This window comes from Homarus americanus, unplaced genomic scaffold (assembly GCF_018991925.1).
Source record: "Homarus americanus isolate GMGI-L3 unplaced genomic scaffold, GMGI_Hamer_2.0 scaffold26351, whole genome shotgun sequence".
NCBI classification, from domain to species: Eukaryota; Metazoa; Arthropoda; class Malacostraca; order Decapoda; family Nephropidae; genus Homarus; species Homarus americanus.
Genome location: NW_024724368.1, coordinates 1,286,279 through 1,304,874, shown reverse-complemented (window position 1 = coordinate 1,304,874; position 18,596 = coordinate 1,286,279). Strand labels below are relative to the sequence as shown.

Below are 18,596 nucleotides of genomic sequence, written 5' to 3'. Positions count from 1 at the left end.
GTCACCACTATTGCTGAGACACTGAATATTCTTCTCTCTGTCCCTTTCCTCGCGTTTTCTTTTTTCTATATGATCTACAAAACCCTTATTTTTAGTACAAAAGTCCTTCTCAACATGATTACAAATAACATTGTCTCTCCTACTGGAAAACCGGTCAGCTGGCGCTTGAGTACAGCATTTTCAACCAACTGACAGTCCCTAGCATATCTCGGGGACCAGACGGGGTGACAGTACTCCAGATGGGGAAACACTTTACGCTTGAAGATCGTTGCGAGGGACGGACCGTCTAGATATCTGAACGACCTTCTTATAAGACCCAATAAATTATTTGACTGATTTACCTTCTTCTCGCAATGGCCCGAGAACGTCAGCTCATTGTCAACATGCACACCTAGATCTTTCTCACATTCAGTCTCAATGGCCCGAGAACGTCAGCTCATTGTCAAAATGCACACCTAGATCTTTCTCACATTCAGTCTCAAATAATGCAGTTTCTTCATCCAGTTGGGACATATGATACGCCCCCTTACCGTTGGTACGCCTCAGGTTCATTCTCTTACACTTCGTGACATTGAATCTCAGCAGCCATTTCTTCGACCATTCCTGGAGCTCACAGAGATCCTTCTGCAACGAAGGCCCGAATGCCAAACACGCTTTGTTACAGAGACGCAACATGTCTCTAGCAGTTTTCTGTATTGTTGGTTTATTTGACATGCCGCTGTGACCTCTAGTGGGGTAACTCCACTACATTTGAGTAATGTACTTTAAGGTATGGTACTTTACTGTACTTATAAACTTCTATTAAATCGGCCCTTGCTCTTCTATGTAAGAAACAGGCGCTCTACTTATAAAAGATAGTGGACTCTTGGGTATACATGTATTATATATTAAGCGCTTATGATTCATGAGACTTCTGTTGATGTTGGTTTTGATATGTTGTGACCATTACTGAGAGGGAATACCAGTTCTATTACAGAACTACCAAAGAGGAGAACGTTTGCCTTCTGTGTCCATAACTTAAATAGTTTGATGACGAGATATTGACTCAGCTTGGGGGTAAAATTGGGTGGATGTGTGATAATAGCGATTGTGGGTCATTGTATAAAAAGGTAGCTGGAGTTAGAGCCAATCAGTGGGAAAACGGGCGAGCCAGTGAGGAGGCAGTCATGGCGAGCGAGGGCAGCCAGACCAGGATGGTGGGCAGCTTAGCGTGCCTGATGGTGCTGCTGGCGCCAGGTACTCTCGCCACATTTCTCGTAATGATATTTAAACAGTTTATTTAGCCAGAAAAAATACAGATACACAGTCGATAATAATAACAATATTGGCATGGCTGAGCCAGTTGAGGGCTTGAGCTCTCTTGAAGGCACCTGATACATACTGTACTGTACATTTATCTCAAGGAAGTATTATGTTACATTTAATATCATCTGGAACAGTACACGTAACATGGTGGTAGTAAGAACATATCAGGACGTTACCACGGTTATCACTTCGTTATTTATTTACTTAATTTATTTATTTTTATTTTATAATACAAATTAAAAAATAAAATAGAATAAGGATATGCATATTTTACAGTGGAGTTGATATTATACAACATGGGTTGTATTAAGATGAAACAAATGGACAGAAGCTGTCAGTATCATGCTTTGTCGGCAAATATAATTATTGTAATGGTAATTTCTATCTATCTACATGACAATTTATGATGTAATGTTTTTGGTGGTACAATAAAGGTAAGAATATGAAGTAGTATTACAAAAATATCAATACTCAGACAATAGTTATTTTTTTAGAGATGATTTAAAGGAAGGGAACGTAGTCTTTGCTCGGATGGGTGGGAGTAAGTTGTTCCACACCTTCACACCATGATATTTTATGGAGGTCTGGGACTGAGAGGAGCGCATGGGGGTTGGTCTTAGTAGCTCTGGGTGTCTTAAGTTGTATCTCTGATTTTTCAGGAACTGGAAATAATTATTGTCAATCAAGTGATTGACAGATTTGTAAACAAAGAGGGCACAACAGTTGTGTCAATATTTTCTAATTTAAAAAATTTTCTATTTAGCAAATTGTTCGTTAGTGTGATAATTTTTTTCAAGTAGGTCATTGTCCGCACAACTCTCTCCTGTGCAGTAATCAGGGGTTGTGTTTTTGTAGAACCAGAGGCCCCCCATAGTATGTGACAGTGCATCAAGTGATGGTAAACAAGATCATAATAGATTTCTTTCATTGCTGTAAGAGTAACTGTCGAGTGTGATACATGATACCGCACTATTTATTGACTTTACTGTGAATGGCTTGTTTGTGGTTTCTCCAGCTTAGTTTCTCATTAACAATAGTCCCAAGGAATTTAGTATTTTGTTCACGTTTGAGGACTGTATTACCAAAGTACATGGATCCAAATCTGGGGGAAAGTTTTCCTTCTGTGAAAGATCGTGTAGTGGGTTTTTTCGAGGTTTAAGGTCAGTTTATTACGTATTACCAGGTCCTGACGTTAGTCAATTCAGTGTTCATAGTTCTCGTCAAGGAATGGAGATCTGTGTTGCTGGCATAGAGATTACTATCGTCTGCGAATGAGTTGGCAGAGGTGGCAGTTACTCTAGTGGGTTTGGTTATATTGTTGAAGAAGAGCTTAGAATGACAGGTAGCAAGAAGGTCTATTACTGAGGTGTCCGTCTAGGATTTTGTAAATCAAGGTTGAAATCTCCTGTAACGTAGCAAAGTTTCCTCTCTGAACTTATGATTGAGATAACTCCGATAATTTGTCAAGAAAGTTCCTTACATTAGTGCGGGGTCTTCTGTAGATTATTCCTACTAGGATATTTCATGAGTCGTCACGAAATTCAGTGAAAACACTCCCCATGCACTCCCCCTGAACTTTTAAATCATCTCTTACAGAAGTGTTGTGACGTATTGACGCAGTGTCTGGTATAATTAGGAATATTATACAAATGTTTAATATCGTTTGTGAGTTTGGTCTCACAGAACCCAAGTACATCAAATTTGTGGGCAAAAAAATATACGTTGACCTACAAAGGTATCTAAGTGAAGGGGAATACTGTTGGTGTTATGGCTAATTAAGGAGGAATAAGGCAGTGGGAGAATAGAGCTAAAATCAGGAGAGTCAGGAAAGTAATAGTTACAGTTGGGGTTGGTATAACACTGTGAGTTTTGTAGAAAGGCATCCGAGTCAATATAAGGGGGTATTGTGTCGACACCATGTGTTACGCGCCGTAACACATACGGCCCAGTACATCTAAGGGAACGACATCATCAGTGTAGGAATATTGGTACTGATTAAGGAACAGCAAAAACTCAGGGTCACTGAGGTGTGAAAAGGGAAGGTCAAAGAAAATTATACTAGTGGGGGGTAACGTATTCACAAGTGCTACAACGAACAGAATTAAGATGACTGGTGCTGTTGAGGGTGATTCCCAGTTTGGGTGGGAGGTACGCCTTTCTTACTTAACTCGCCATCTTCATGTATGGGAACATTCTCTGCACGAGTGAATATCTTTGCCATGTTGAATTGTGTATTTGGGGGAGAATATGTAATTCATCTTTGATTATTTCGTTTAATGGACTATGTTGTATTATACATATGTTTGTTTCGCTTGGTGTAAATGCATATCACAAATGCAATGGACGTATCTTGGTGGGAGTACACGACCTCTAGTACTGTCATATCTTTATCAGGCGTCTACCATCTTGAGAATATTTGTGGCGGGTTCCCCCTCTTACAGGCGATCCAAGTGTTCGTTCTCGTTACCTGTGTATAATGTGACCCCACCCCAGCTGTGTTAGGTTACCCATGCCATACCCCATAGGTGTCAGGTGACCCCTGCCACAGGTGTGTCAGGTGACCCCTGCCACATGTATGTCAGGTGACCTCTGTCAGAGGTGTGTCAGGTGACCCCTGCCACAGATGTATCAGGTGATCTCTTCCAGAAGTGTGTGATGTGACCCGTGCCAGAGGAGTGTCAGGTGGCCCCTGCCACAGGTGTGTCAGGTGACCCCTGCCACATGTGTGTCAGGTGACCTCTGCCAGAGGTGTGTCAGGTGACCCCTGCCAGAGGAGTGTCAGGTGACCCCTGCCAGAGGAGTGTCAGGTGACCCCTGCCACAGGTGTGTCAGGTGACCCCTGCCACATGTGTGTCAGGTGACCTCTGCCAGATGTGTGTCAGGTGACCCCTGCCACAGATGTATCAGGTGATCTCTACCAGAAGTGTGTGATGTGACCCCTGCCAGAGGAGTGTCAGGTGGCCCCTGCCAGAGGAGTGTCAGGTGGCCCCTGTCACAGACATGTCAGTACAAGTACTTTTGCTATATGTACTAATGTCCCCTACATCAACAGGTTTGGCCCAGGACTTCACACAGTTCGCCCATGACTATGCCCCCTACCTGCGCTTCGACCAAAAGGTGAGGGAATATTCTTGTACTGTGACCTTGAAATATCTGAAGTGACATTGAGAGTATCAAATAGGATAAAACTTTATTCTAACACGAGCTGCAATCATCATTCTTAAAACATTAAATTTTCTGTGACTAAGTTTATCGCGAGAGGTAAGATTTTTTTATTACGTCCCCAATAGATATAACTTCAAACGTAATAATTTTTCCAGAGTTATTTGGAGCAGCAACTGTCAACCCCCCCTCCCTCCCACCCCTCACCCCCCCCACCCCTCCAACAGCGCGTGTGTGTGTGTGTGTGTGTGTGATAACCTTGGGAACATCTGGAGGTCTAACAAATACTTTCTCAAGTGTCGACATTACGATGGGAATTCAACATGTGAATACAAACATAAACAAAATTTAAACCTTGCTTGATTAAAACCAAATAACATACCTAACGAAGGCCTGAGTCCCTGTATTGACAGAAAGATAATGAGTGTAGGACAAAAGCCCCCCAGACAAAAGCCTCCTTGGATAAAAGCCCTTTGGACAAAACCCCCTTGGACAAAAGCCCCCTAGGACAAAAAAAAATTTAATCATTATTTTTATTCTTTATTATTTACAGTTTATGAACATTTCTCTGACATGTAAAATATTACATATATTATGTCATTAAACTAAAATACCTAACCTAACAAACATAACATAACATGACATAACACAACACAACATAATCTATTTTGCACCATACATGAGGGACTTTTGCCCAAATTTCCACTTTAACTGAAGGGGTTTTGTCCAGGCTAGGAGGCACTTATCCGGACCCAAAAGTTAACATTTTGATGAAACATTTGGATTTAGTGCTTATGTAGTGTCAAGGTGCTGTAGTGAACTTCTTTGATAGTGGTATTGTGTGTCATTATAACTTGGAGTGGTGGTGTCACAGCTGCCTGGCGTGACCTAACTGCTGTGTGTTGAACCATCAGGAGGGCAACAGTAATCTCTGTTTCCCGCAAGACGCCGCCGAGTACTACGGGGCGCGGTTGGTTGGAGACTGGGGAAGGAAGTGCAACACAGACTACAACTCGCTGGTCAACGGTGACGTTCCCACCTACTGGCACGCCCAGACCTGCGGTTACCACCTCCACATAGGTCAGCGACATCTCTAATATTAACTGTTGATATACCGTTGTTTATTTTCCTCAATATATGTCATAGCAATGATAGTGAAGCTGAGGATGTGTGTGGTAGTAGGGAGGCGCCCGTGTCTTTTTGCCGAGTTTGTTCTTGTGTCCCGCAGCTTACTGGAACTTCTATGGCTATAACCACGACTGTGACTGCTGCTCCGGGGAGAGGAACGCCTGGTGGGAGTTTATCGTCATCAAGGTGAGTTTTTTTTCTGTGTTACTGTGTTAGTCCTTGTAACGGTTAGTTGACCTTGGAGCAACTGAGATTATTTGGGGGAAAATTAACCTTGGTGTTGGAGATCTGGTGCGGTTTCTGTGTTTAACTGGTCACGGAAATAAACTGTAGAAATCAAGTGACTTTGGTGGACGGTCCGAACCCAGACTAAACACATGTAAGAGTCTTGAGCTTAAAGTTTTTTTGGAGGAGTAAATATATTGATTATCAGTAAGACATGATGTGACGCGGGCTGTCAACAGGTTCGTGATTGGGAACTCCTGCCGCACCTACATGAGGTGAGGTTTGGCCAGAAGTGGGGCTGGTACACGAGGATTCCCGGTCACTACGAGACCTACGACACCACTCATCCAGTGGCCTACGTGGGCAAGACCAACCACGGCACCTACCATGACGACGGTGGTACTGGCACCTGCTGCTACTACGAGGACTTCCGCAACACTGGTAACGCTCCCTCTTGAACCTCTTCCCATGTTTATGTTCCGCAGTCACAAATTTCTTCCCAATTTGAGTAAACAACAAATACTTCATCTCTGAATGGTAGCAGATATTACGCCACGTTAGATACTAAACCCTTATACAATATCTGGATATTACGAAGTATTTTTCAATATAATGTTGTAGTTGTGTCACAGGCAGCGCAAACAAGAACTTAAAGACGTGGATGAACCTGGTGGAGCTGCAGGAGGAGGGCGGGGAGGATTGGATGAGCGACCCCGGTACCGACTTGTGGAGTGGCATCCAGGTACCCACCTTCAGGAGTGACTGGGACCTATGTAATCTCACCGGCTGTACTGGATCAATACTCCAGGTAAACCAACCATCATGTCTTGAAAAAGATAAATGTGTCCACCCTGATTAGAATGTTTAAAATAAGCTGTTGTCTTGTTAGGATTTAAATCATATTTTTTATTATTGGGCACCCCCCTACATCCTGTGTAAGGTGAAGCGCAGAAGCGTTTACAGTGCCCAACAGGGAAGCATGCTAAGTTCATGCTTGCCTTTATGTCTCATGAGTTAAGGGCGTAGAAGCCTGAAGGGTCAAGGGCGTAGAAGCCTGAAGAGTCAATCGTTTTTGTCATCAAGTTATTGGAAGCTCCAACAACTTTCCCTGAATACGAATTCGCAACTTTCGATTTACAACAGGTACCTACTTTACTGCTAGGTGAACAGGGACCAATTGGGTCTAGGAAGTATGTCCAAACAACTTTCCACCGGCCCGGGAATCGAACCCGTGACATTGTGGGGTTTCGTGATGTGGTCTCACACTCAGGATGGGTTGGAGAAAGGAAACTGACAATGCGTTTTCTGTATATAAATGCATTGAATGTGCAGTGCAGTTTGGTGCTGGGAAGTTGCTGCGTGGCTAGGAGCTTGCTGAGAGGAGGTGTTGGATGAGGAGCTCGTTGAGAGGTCTTGTTGGTGCGGGAGCGTGGAAAAGAGAGAGAGAGCTGGTCAGCGAGGAGCTTGCTCAGAGGAGGTGTTGCGTGTTGCAGGGCTGTAACTAGAATGGACTTCAATGGCGAGACTGAGAGCTTATATACTCGGCCACCGGAAGTAAGACCGGATGCAAGCGTCGCAGGTGGCGACCCCCCCCCATTAGAACCTCGCCGGTTGGCTGAACTCTGTCGCTATGGTATTCGGCTAAGCTTGTCAGTTTGTAGGGGAGAGTATCCACTACAATCTTGCTTGCGAGGCAAGAGCGGTACCGCTTCTACCACCGGCGCCCCCTTAAATCATTAATATATTCATCAAAAAATTGTTTTACATCATTTTGACCTTTAAATGACATTTCCTTTCGCACAGTTGATATATGTTTTCCTGATTTCTGAAAACAACACACATCGCCATAACAAGGTAAAGAAAAATCTTGATGTCTAAGTGAAGCTTTATATAATGCTCTATATCTCCCTTGGCAGCTGTGTGGGACGTGTGGCTGCCACAAGAGTGACACTGGAGACGATCACTTCTAGTGTAACATCACACCAGCGGCCCTCCATACCTGTAAACTTCACAATCAGGTCTCCCACAAATGTTTCTTTACATGACATGTGCCATTGAGCGTCTGTAATCTCTATTATAACTACCATGTGTCTCACATGTAAATTCAGTTGCTTCTGAAGATGTCTTGTATAAAGACAAAAGCTAAGGTGCTTCGATATTTCCTTTTTCCTGTGTGTGTGAGGCTGGTGAGTCGTTGATCAGTCACCTGTATGTAGGTGAAGTGCTGAACGAACGCTCAGTAGTGGCAATGGCATGGTCAGCAAATTGTGGAGGATAACATCATGAGTTTCATGGTGACAATGACGGTGTTGGGTAGGGTATAGCAAGGACTAAAAACAGGATCCAATTCTTGGGGTAGAGGTCACGTTCAGGGACTCTTGATGTAATCACGGTGGTCTCAGTACAGTTTTGATGATACAATATTTTTGGATACTGTTAGGGTAGATAAAGTTAATTAAGTTAGGCGCATTGTTACTTCTCCAGATACAAGAAATATACATCGTACGACCATACGTGAGTCCCAACCCTGGCTTCCACATCAGTTCACAGCAGTGCAGAAGTTTTGTAGTTCATTTTAAAAACGTGTACCAGATATTGGTGTCTTAGCGATTTTCTGTATAGTATTCTCTAACGACCCCACAACGCTTGTCCCACTCATTCTTTTGTTCATCTAGTTTAAGATAATAAAACAATGTTATCAGTTATTCTTTATTTATTATTATATTGACAATGACAAGATATACACAAGCATTTTTCCAGTCTGTTGTCTCTGTTTCAACTGTGAATTCAACAGCATTAATTTGGATTTGAAAAACTCATTATTGCCCAAATAATCGTGATTTGAATTGCGTAGTAAACTCCAGGACAATTAACAGTTTTATTATTGTCCATATTAAATCGCTTCAGAATATAAATTTACTTATGAAACGCATAAAAAAATCTACAAAAACAAAATTTCAAGTAGTCCTAAGCAAAAGTTCACATTTTCTGCTGGATGTAGTGTATACTCTTTAAATATTCGTATAAATATAATAACTGTTATACTCTGAGATGTTAAGGCACATCACCCCATCACCCCTCCTCTCCCCGCTCCTTAGTGGTCTGTTGAAGTACCCACATACTTAAGCTAGGATTCCATATATGCGTTTGCGTTAAATTGCCCTGAAAAACGGACACCCGTTTCCATTTGCATGCAGCTGTCTTTCTGTTAGCGGGAACAGGACAGGGAAAATGGCTCTCAGTGCATCGAAACTACGATGCGTGGAAAAACGGACAAGGAAACATAGATGGTGGGTTCATAGATTGCTTCTGAATAGGACCAAATATGGAGCCTACAATACTCAGGTGATAAGAAATAAAAATGTTTGGTAATTATTGGATTGACTTATTGTCACACTGACTACTAAATACATTGTCTGATGTGTGGGAGAACCTTGTGAAGGGGAGAAGTCTGAAAATCTATAATACTACATCTGTCACTTACTAGGCTATACTGAGTGACCTATTATTCCTCGGTGTCTCTTAATTTCACAGCTGCCTTTACGCTCATATTATCACACTGATTAAGTTGTCTAACGTGTGTGTGCAGATCCTCTTACAGGGGGGAGATCTGAAAATCCATGCGTGGGAAGGAACACACCCCTCTATAGGCTATACTAAATGACCTATTATTCCTGGTCATATCTTAATTTGTTTTTCATACAAGGATACATGCTTTATTAAGTCTGTAAGGTACTGGGTGGAGTACCAGTAACAATAAACGTGCATGGTGTGTGTGTGTAGGCTATTTGAATGAGTGTTGATACCATCCAAATCTTCCCTTCCCATATCAGCGATGCTCTTCCTGTAGTTTGGGCCAGTTGTACATCCTTGTAGGTGTGCAGAAGTTACATCATAAAGACACTCATGTTGGCGCACAAGTTCAATCAACTTCTCAGTCTCCTCGACAGAAAACTGTTTTTTTTTTCCTAGAGGCATTTTGCTGGGTAAAGAAAGCAAACACAGGGATAGTGACGTAACTGTGGGATTCCCTAGTCTGTTTCCATGCTGTTGCGTTTTCAATCGCTACAGGGAGCGATTGACATGTACCGCAAACGCATAATGCTAACGCTATCCTTAACGCAACCGTGGCAATGGAAACAACCGTGTACATTTCAATGTGGTCTATTTTTGCCGCAAACGTTACTGCTACCGCTACAGCGTAAATGGAATCCTAGCTTTAGACGTCAATTCACAGGCGTTGAGGGTCGCTAGTGTAGAGAATCGTAGGTGTGGAGGATACAACTGGGGGAGGCACAGGTGCGACTGACACAGGAGGAACACAGGTGTGAAGGGAAGAACAATGGTGTGGGGGGCAGGTATGGAGTGAACGAACTAGAAGGGTCCTTCTCCAATATCACACTTGTGGCAGCCACACGTCTCACACACCTGCCGTAGAAAGCAAACTATTACTTAACAGGTAATTTCTCGTACACCAAAATTTCAAATCTGTAATCATTTATGGGAGGTTATATCAAGGGTTCAGTGGTGGATATTACATTATTGTTGGTGTGTGTGTGTGTGTGTGTGTGTGTGTAAAAAATGTAGTGTTTACGTTTGAAAATACATTACTACACTGTACCCACACTACTACCCTATTTCTGGCCATGAGTATATACACGGGTAGATGACTAGATACTGTCTGTACAATATAAATGACAGCGTATATTATATTAGTATTTTTATGTTAATATTTCAGGGTCATTAGGTCAGAAAATTGTTTGATTCTGTGATAATATAACTTTACATCTGAAAAAAAAGAGGAAGGAAAACTATGCCACACTCATGTCAGCGGATGGCTCTTATATTCTCCCGGGAGGTAGGCTGTACGGCATTGTAATTCCAAGGTGTGGCGAGCTAATTCTGGTTAGATCAATTGCATGCCAGAAAACTTAGCTTGTCACCGGGCGAGAGAATATCCGGTTTCTTTCCACACCCAGACTTAATTTCTGCTTACCGGATAACAACAAAGTTTGATTCATAAGTGTCGTTTATATTAGCGAGGTTGTCTGTTGTCTCTGGTCACTGGAATGGCGCTGATGATCTGCTCATTGTACTTTTGATGGAAGAATGACGGAAGTCAAGTCCAGAATTCCCGGGATCAAGGTTTAGGAAAATGGTAATGTTCTGTGATCAGGCAAAATAAGTTGTAACTGATATTTTCCGTAATGTTAGTATAGATTAAGTCTACACAGGCACACACACACACACACACACACACACATACACACACACACACTCCTAGCATAGTGTATATTTTTTCCTAAGACATGATTATTGGTTCACCTGGAATATTGATCCAGTACAGCCGGTGAGATTACATAGGTCCCAGTCACTCCTGAAGGTGGGTGCGTGGATGCCACTCCACAAGTCGGTACCGGGGTCGCTCATCCAGTCCTCCCCGCCCTCCTCCTGCAGCTCCACCAGGTTCATCCACGTCTTTAAGTTCTTGTTTGCGCTGCCTGTGACACAACTACAACATTATATTGAAAAATACTTCGTAATATCCAGATATTGTAAAAGGGTTTAGTATCTACCGTGGCGTAATATCTGCTACCATTCAGAGATGAAGTATTTGTTGTTTACTCAAATTGGGAAAAAATTTGTGACTGCGGAACATAAACAAGGGAAGAGGTTCAAGAGGGAGCGTTACCAGTGTTGCGGAAGTCCTCGTAGTAGCAGCAGGTGCCAGTACCACCGTCGTCATGGTAGGTGCCGTGGTTGGTCTTGCCCACGTAGGCCACTGGATGAGTGGTGTCGTAGGTCTCGTAGTGACCGGGAATCCTCGTGTACCAGCCCCACTTCTGGCCAAACCTCACCTCATGTAGGTGCGGCAGGAGTTCCCAATCACGAACCTGTTGACAGCCCGCGTCACATCATGTCTTACTGATAATTTATATATTTACTCCTCCAAACAAACTTTAAGCTTAAGACTCTTACATGTGTTTAGTCTGGGTTTGGACCGTCCACCAAAGTCACTTTACTTCTACAGTTTATTTTCCTGACCAGGTAAACACAGAAACCGCACCAGATCTCCAACACCAAGGTTTATTTCCCGAAAATAATCTCAGTTGCTCCAAGGTCAACTACCGTTACAAGGACTAACACAGCAACACAGAAAAAAAAAAAACTCACCTTTATGACGATAAACTCCCACCAGGCGTTCCTCTCCCCGGAGCAGCAGTCACAGTCGTTGTTATAGCCATAGAAGTTCCAGTAAGCTGCGGGACACAAGAACAAACTCGGCAAAAAGACACGGGCGCCTCCCTACTACCACACACATCCTCAGCTTCACTATCATTGCTATGACATATATTGAGGAAAATAAACAACGGTACCTCAGCAGTTAATATTAGAGATGTCGCTGACCTATGTGGAGGTGGAAACCGCAGGTCTGGGCGTGCCAGTAGGTGGGAACGTCACCGTTGACCAGCGAGTTGTAGTCTGTGTTGCACTTCCTTCCCCAGTCTCCGACCATCCGCGCCCCGTAGTACTCGGCGGCGTCTTGCGGGAAACAGAGATCACTGTCGCCCTCCTGATGGTAAATACAAGTCGGTTACGTCACCCCAAGCAGATGTAACACTACCTCATTGTGACGCCCGGTGCCTATATGACCAGGTTACCTCGAGACTAGGCATCCCTTCTCCAGGTTACTAGGTAGGGTCATCACAGAACGCGGTCGCTGAGGCACCACATTCTTTGTAACAATTGGAGAGTATTTCACTAGGTCTCTTGAAGGTAAATTATAACACCCACTTACTTATAAATCATTCTACTATTATATCCTTGCTAGATAAGACACCGGGGTACTTCAACATGAGGGCACCCAATACAACAGCAGGTCGTGCTCAATGAGTTAGATCCTGGAATCCATATTTTGTACTCAGCTGGCAATCTATATATTAAATAATCGTACTTAAGAGTGTAAGTCAGAGAACGTTTGTCATAACCAAGTCGTTAATAAATTGTACTCATGGAGATAAGTTACAGCGGTGTTCCTCAACCCTGTGACCCGGGTCACAGTACTGTGACCCAAACCATTTACTAGTGTGACCCGACAGACTACTGTGATTAGGTGTTGTGACCCAGAAGCAACACTGACCGACATTGTGACCCACAAAAATCAGTGAACAAGTCAATCATGCAGTGGCGGATTTCCCAACAGGCATATGAGGCACGTGGCTATCAAGAGGAGTTGAATTGAAGAGACTCTTTCAACTAAGGAAGGCATGCATTCTGTTTCATGCAAGAGGAGTGGGTTGCTTAGCTTTCTTACTTGTGTGATATATTCATCAAGCTCAATGTGTTGAACCTCTCCCTTCAAGGGCCAGGTCAAGGTGTGTTCACTTCCAATGACAAAATTAAGGCATTCAAATTGAGCATTTCAGGGTGGAAGAAAAGCGTTATGGGAATGGACTTTTCAGACTTCGATGAGCTTGGGCAAGTGATTGCAGAGTCCAAGGATGAAGTCATTGACGACAAAATGATGATAATTGTGTCCCAACATCTCACCGTTCTCCAGCAGAATTTTAACCACTATTTTCCTCCTGCAAATGAGGAAGAAAAGAAGAATACTCGGATAAGAAAACCTGTTCCTTATCTCAAACTTGAACGACAGCAATCTGCCCACCCAAGAAAAAGACCCACTGATCGAACTCCACTGTAACTCAGAAATGAAGGACTTTTTCAACAGCCGCAACCTGCGCATATGAGATGATTGCTGGTAAAGCACTCTCAGATCTGCTCACCATCATGAGCAACAAAAGGCAGAGGCTCGGAGAGACGATGTTGTTTGCGTGCATGAGAGTGGCAGCGATAAGAAATATCGCCCCACTATTCAATTCTCTTGCTGCAACTATCCAGCAACAAACATCACACTGAAAGTATCCAATACCATATGCAGTTTGTGATGAGGCGTGGCTACACAATGAATTGTATGTGTAAGTGTTTATTATTTTGTACTTTGTACTGCAAGTTTAAATGTAATGATCCATTTTTCTGGATAAATGTAACTTATTGTAATATACTTGTAGTGTACACTCATAAAGAAGTATGATTTTCCTATTAAATGTATCCTTTTATGATGACAACTTATGTGACCAAAGGATTTAGAGGTGCTGAGAACTGTGACCCAGTGTTAAAAAGGTTGGGGAACACTAGATTTGTTACAGTACTCAGGGGTGATAAGTCGCACTCAAGGGTTTGTATATGATACTTTAAAACAAACTTCGGTATAAGTGATAAAATATACTTTTCATATGGATGTGATAATGATAAAGCTTCACACCTGACACTTCCCACGGGGTCTGAGAGAATTCTTGTGAAGAAGGTACAACATATCCAAACCTGTGTTCGAAATCTCTCTCTACTTTTGCCGTTGTGTTATAACCAAAATGCAGTATATTGATAAAATTTTCCAGCAACAATACGGGGAGAACAAAGAGCATTAAAATATTTGACAAACATTATAATTGTAAAAAGGGGGGGGGGCAAGTCTTGAAAAGGGGACATTATAGTTGATTTCCATCCACTGCCTGTATTCTTGTAAGGGCTGAATGCCCCCACTATATACGCCACTGTGACATTACTCAGCTGATTAAATCGTCATAGTAACCCGATGAACCCTGAACCTGTACTTTGCTCTGAGATTGACAGCTTCTCATAACGTATATCAAACATAACCAACCCCAGGCATGACGCAACATTACCTACAGTAATTAGTCAATTAAGTTAAAATAAAATTTAGTGATTCAGCGGTATAGTTTACAACTACTACTTTACTGTCACTCGGAATCGAGTATGACGATCATCCAGCTATGATACAATGATATGAGTTATTAAGGATGTCATCTAGGTTGGTGAGTTCTAAGGTGACTAAAGAGGCCGATACGGGACCGGCAGGATCGATCACAGATGTTGCACATCTAGTGCAGGAGGGGCGGTGGCAGCGTCTTTCCGGCTTTGGCGCTTGTCTGCCTCGTTATGCAATCGGGCTAACTCGAAAGTATTGACACCTTCTAATGTGATGATCCCCCAAGCGTTACGGTGTGGAGTAATCGTCTCCCAGGTGATGGGGTCTATCTGACACTTTTTCAGGTTTGTCTTAAGACTATCCTTATACCTTTCCAGTTGCCGCCAGCGTTACGTTTACTATTCGTTAGGTGACTGTAAAGTAGCTGCTTTGGCAGTCTACTTTCGTCCATGCGGGTAACATGGCCACTCCAGCGTAGTTGTTCATGGATAATGGTAGCCTCGATGCTCCTATAGTTGGTGTCAGCGAGAATACTGGCATTTGTTCTCTTGTCTTCCCAGCGAACTCGGATGATGGAACGTAGACTACGTTGGTGAAAGTTTTCAAGTGCCTTGATGTGCCTCCTGCATGTGGCCCATGTCTCGCTGCCATATAGGAGGGTGGGGAGCGGAATAGTTTACTATCTACGAGTCAGGTGTGTAAGGCTAATGCAGTATGTGCATTCAACAGCATTTACCATTATCAACATGCAAGCTAACCTACTATCAACTTAGCACAAAATTTCTTTTTCAGTTTACGATGCAACTGATTTTCAAAGTTGCCACAGTCAACTCTGGCACGCAGAGGGTTAAACCTGCCCTGCAAAGCCTTAAATGCTTAATTGTTGCATGATCTTGCTTTATCGAGATTTGGCTATGCTTAATAGACTAGCCTCGCCAAATAAATCCATAACCCTCGGCCTAATACTGTACAGTAGTGCCCATTAATCAATCAGTATATCATTATGTTACTAAATATCGAATCTAATCTACGACTTCTCATCTTAGCATTACACTGTTATAGGGAAAGAGGCAGATGAGAAAATAAAACTTAAAAAGAACTCCAAAAGTATTCACGCACCTTTTGGTCGAAGCGCAGGTAGGGGGCATAGTCGTGGGCGAGCTGTGTGAAGTTCTGGGCCAAACCTGTTGATGTAAATGACATTAATACCTGTAGCAGGAGTACTAACGCACTTGTGGCATGGGTCACCTCAAACACTTGTGGTAAAGGGTCCCCTAACACAGAAAGTCAGGGATCACCTAACAACTGGGGCAGGGGTCACCTAAGACGCCTGTGGTAAAATTTCATCAAATGCACCTGTGTTAGGGGTCACCTAACCTGTGGCAGGGGTCACCTAAACACGTGTGACAGGGGTCACCTAAAACACCTGCGGCAGATGGTAATCTTGCATACTTGTGACAGGGATCACCTGATCCTGTAACAAGAACGCACACTTGGGTAACCCGAAAAAGGATCACATCATAATTAGGTAAAATTTTACTTGTTGCCACTATACGAAATCGAAGTTGAAACTATGTTTTTCAGATTGTTTTTGATGTGTTATGAACGAATTGGACTTCATTTCTGGTGCAAATCTATAGTTTCTGAGATAGGCATCCCTCCCCTCTCAGAATCTAGAGATTTTCTAAAAAAAAATCAAGGTAAAAGGTGTTTAAAACACATCAAAAACCATCAGAAAAACAAAACCCTAACCAACCTAACCTAACTTAATCTAGCCTAACTTAATCAAACCTAAACTAACTTAACCTAACTGGGGAGCTCCACAGTCATTCGATGTTTTGCGTAGTTCGATGTTCTGGGTGTGCACTGCCACGTACGAACATACATAATAAAATTTTCAATATCTTGCTTAAACATATAATTTGCACTAGAAATGTCATTAAAGAAAAATGTCTTAGAATTGTCAAAACTACTGATTGCAACTATAAAATTCCCGAGATAGTGTAGTGGCAACAAGAGAAATAATACCCATAATTAATTATCCTCATCAGGATGGTGGACGCCCATCGTATTATATTAATTTATAGCTCTAACGTGCATTATTAAAACATCCATTTCCAACAAAAATACCCTTAGAGAAATCATGCTATTCATCTCCCCCACATACACAATTTATCAGATCAGGGATGTTCACTCATGTTGAGGATGTCTCAAGACTTGAGGATGGAGTCAAGACACGAGAAATGTGGTGAGAGTACCTGGCACCAGAAGCACCATCAGGCACACCAAGGTGCCCACCATCCTGGTCTGGCTGCTCTCGCTCGCCATAACTGTCTCACTATCTCTCCTCTCCTTTACTTCACTTTATTAAACATCTTCCCATGCACCCCCACCCTTCTACCCACCTGGACACCGACCTACCCCATTGCTGATAACTTCTCGTACCTTATCTTCACCTAAAAGCCTATATTATCATTATTTGGGGAAATCAAAGGCTGTTCTTCTCAGACTTTATTATCGTTCCAAACTTATCTAAGGACTCAGAAGTAATTTAAGATTTGGCATCAGATTCTTAAAATTTCGTATGAAGAATACTCTCTGTAAAAAGTTTAGGGGAACTGGACACAAGTAGCTGTAGAGTCGCGAGAGATGAGATCAGGTGAGATGGGCGTCGTGTTTTCATGGCTGGATATATCCACTTCACTTGACTCTGTATTTAGGGATCCTCCCCTCACACGTTGCAATCGTTGAACACATTCATAAGATTCTCTGATCATTGCACTGTTCGTGGTTATTCGTCACATGGGGTAACGAGGTGAACTAAGCTCACACCGAGGCATACAAGATATTCTCTTTGAAGCATAGTTTCTGGACCACTTTCAACACTTCACATAGGTCTGATACATTTATCCTTTTTCCATATCATTGTTCTCATATATTTTCATCTGATATCTGCGGTAGCTATGTTTACTAATCGTTCACAGACGTAAATATGATGACATTCAGAAACGGTCTACACACGGTTACACTTATCCCTTATAGTACACTAGTCCGTATCAATTGGACCTTCCCAATCATCCTATAGATACCTTGAGTTCTCCTTAATGCTACCAGTACATACTCTTAATATTCTATGTCCTTACCTTGGTACAATTCGTATAAAACATTATACAATAGGTGAGTTATCCCTTACCCAAGTTTCATGTTTTCTACAGTTTTCTGTGACTCTACAAGCGCGGTGGATTTGAATGCCATGTAGCGTAATATGAACTAAAGAGATATTAAGGATGACAATGATGTGCTCAGTACAATAGTGCGTTTTTTTCTCAGCTGAGAAAAGACACCCCGCCCCCTCCCCAAGATTTACAGCTGATTGGCTGTTGCAAACCTCACCGATTTTGTCCTGAATTAATGATGTATTTCTAAATGAGTTTATTCATAATCGTTGCGATGATCGTTTCTGACTAGAAAGATATTTAGCTAAATTATATAAAGAGCCCACCCAGCTGGGGGGTTTGGGGGGCGCTGTAAGACCAGCCCCCCCCCCCCGCTGCTTTTTTTTAACTGACCAATATCATGGTCCTTTTGAGGTCCTTTTGAAGCCATGCGCACTTGATATTAGGAGATATTCTGAAGTCAATAGTAAATCCTTTTTACTTTACAAAAATGCCTGTAGTAGCCCGCTTGTCGCTGGTACACATGATTTCATGCAATTAATCACCACACACACTGTTTGCCGGTCATGAAAATAACTTATAGTCTGATCCACGCAAGGACTCTCCCCAGAATTCTATACCAGTTTAACCTAGCCTTTCATGAGGTACGCTATGGAAACCCTGTCAAAATCTAAATATATATTATCAATATTGCCACCACGACTACGCCCAGAGTCTGTGTTCTAGGCTTGAGTCTCTAGACAGAACCATTGTGGCATTCCTTAACGAGGTTGTTTGGCAGTAGATGTTCCACCATAACATAGCATAAA

The 18,596-nt window shown here is 42.5% G+C and overlaps 2 protein-coding genes across 2 annotated transcripts; one reads left to right on the top strand and one right to left on the bottom strand.

Annotated features, from left to right (window-relative positions):
- Positions 1-1,121: 1,121 nt before the first annotated feature.
- On the top strand, positions 1,122-7,970 carry LOC121864117. Its single transcript, XM_042363034.1, has 7 exons — positions 1,122-1,236; positions 4,358-4,422; positions 5,382-5,547; positions 5,696-5,781; positions 6,060-6,261; positions 6,453-6,628; positions 7,737-7,970. Exons 1-7 carry the CDS (start codon positions 1,167-1,169, stop codon positions 7,788-7,790), a joined length of 819 nt encoding a protein of 272 aa, XP_042218968.1. The 5' UTR covers positions 1,122-1,166; the 3' UTR covers positions 7,791-7,970.
- Positions 7,971-8,515: 545 nt separating this feature from the next.
- Positions 8,516-16,962, bottom strand: LOC121864118. The gene is made up of 7 exons (XM_042363035.1): positions 16,870-16,962; positions 15,731-15,795; positions 12,229-12,394; positions 11,995-12,080; positions 11,513-11,714; positions 11,146-11,321; positions 8,516-10,248 (listed from the first exon to the last, which is right to left on the bottom strand). The coding sequence occupies exons 1-7, from the start codon at positions 16,937-16,939 to the stop codon at positions 10,195-10,197; spliced, it is 819 nt and encodes a 272-aa protein (XP_042218969.1). The 5' UTR covers positions 16,940-16,962; the 3' UTR covers positions 8,516-10,194.
- Between the last annotated feature and the right edge of the window lie 1,634 nt (positions 16,963-18,596).

Bases quoted from the DNA above. Each gene is read 5' to 3' on its own strand.
- LOC121864117 (XM_042363034.1), top strand. From the start codon at position 1,167: ATGGCGAGCGAGGGCAGCCAGACCAGGATGGTGGGCAGCTTAGCGTGC. The intron at 5,548-5,695 runs GTCAGCGACATC...TGTGTCCCGCAG, and splicing joins CGGTTACCACCTCCACATAG to CTTACTGGAACTTCTATGGC. The intron at 5,782-6,059 runs GTGAGTTTTTTT...GGCTGTCAACAG, and splicing joins GGGAGTTTATCGTCATCAAG to GTTCGTGATTGGGAACTCCT.
- LOC121864118 (XM_042363035.1), bottom strand. From the start codon at position 16,939: ATGGCGAGCGAGAGCAGCCAGACCAGGATGGTGGGCACCTTGGTGTGC. The intron at 12,395-15,730 runs GTGCGTGAATAC...ATTTACCATCAG, and splicing joins ACCTGCGCTTCGACCAAAAG to GAGGGCGACAGTGATCTCTG. The intron at 11,715-11,994 runs GTGAGTTTTTTT...GGCTGTCAACAG, and splicing joins GGGAGTTTATCGTCATAAAG to GTTCGTGATTGGGAACTCCT.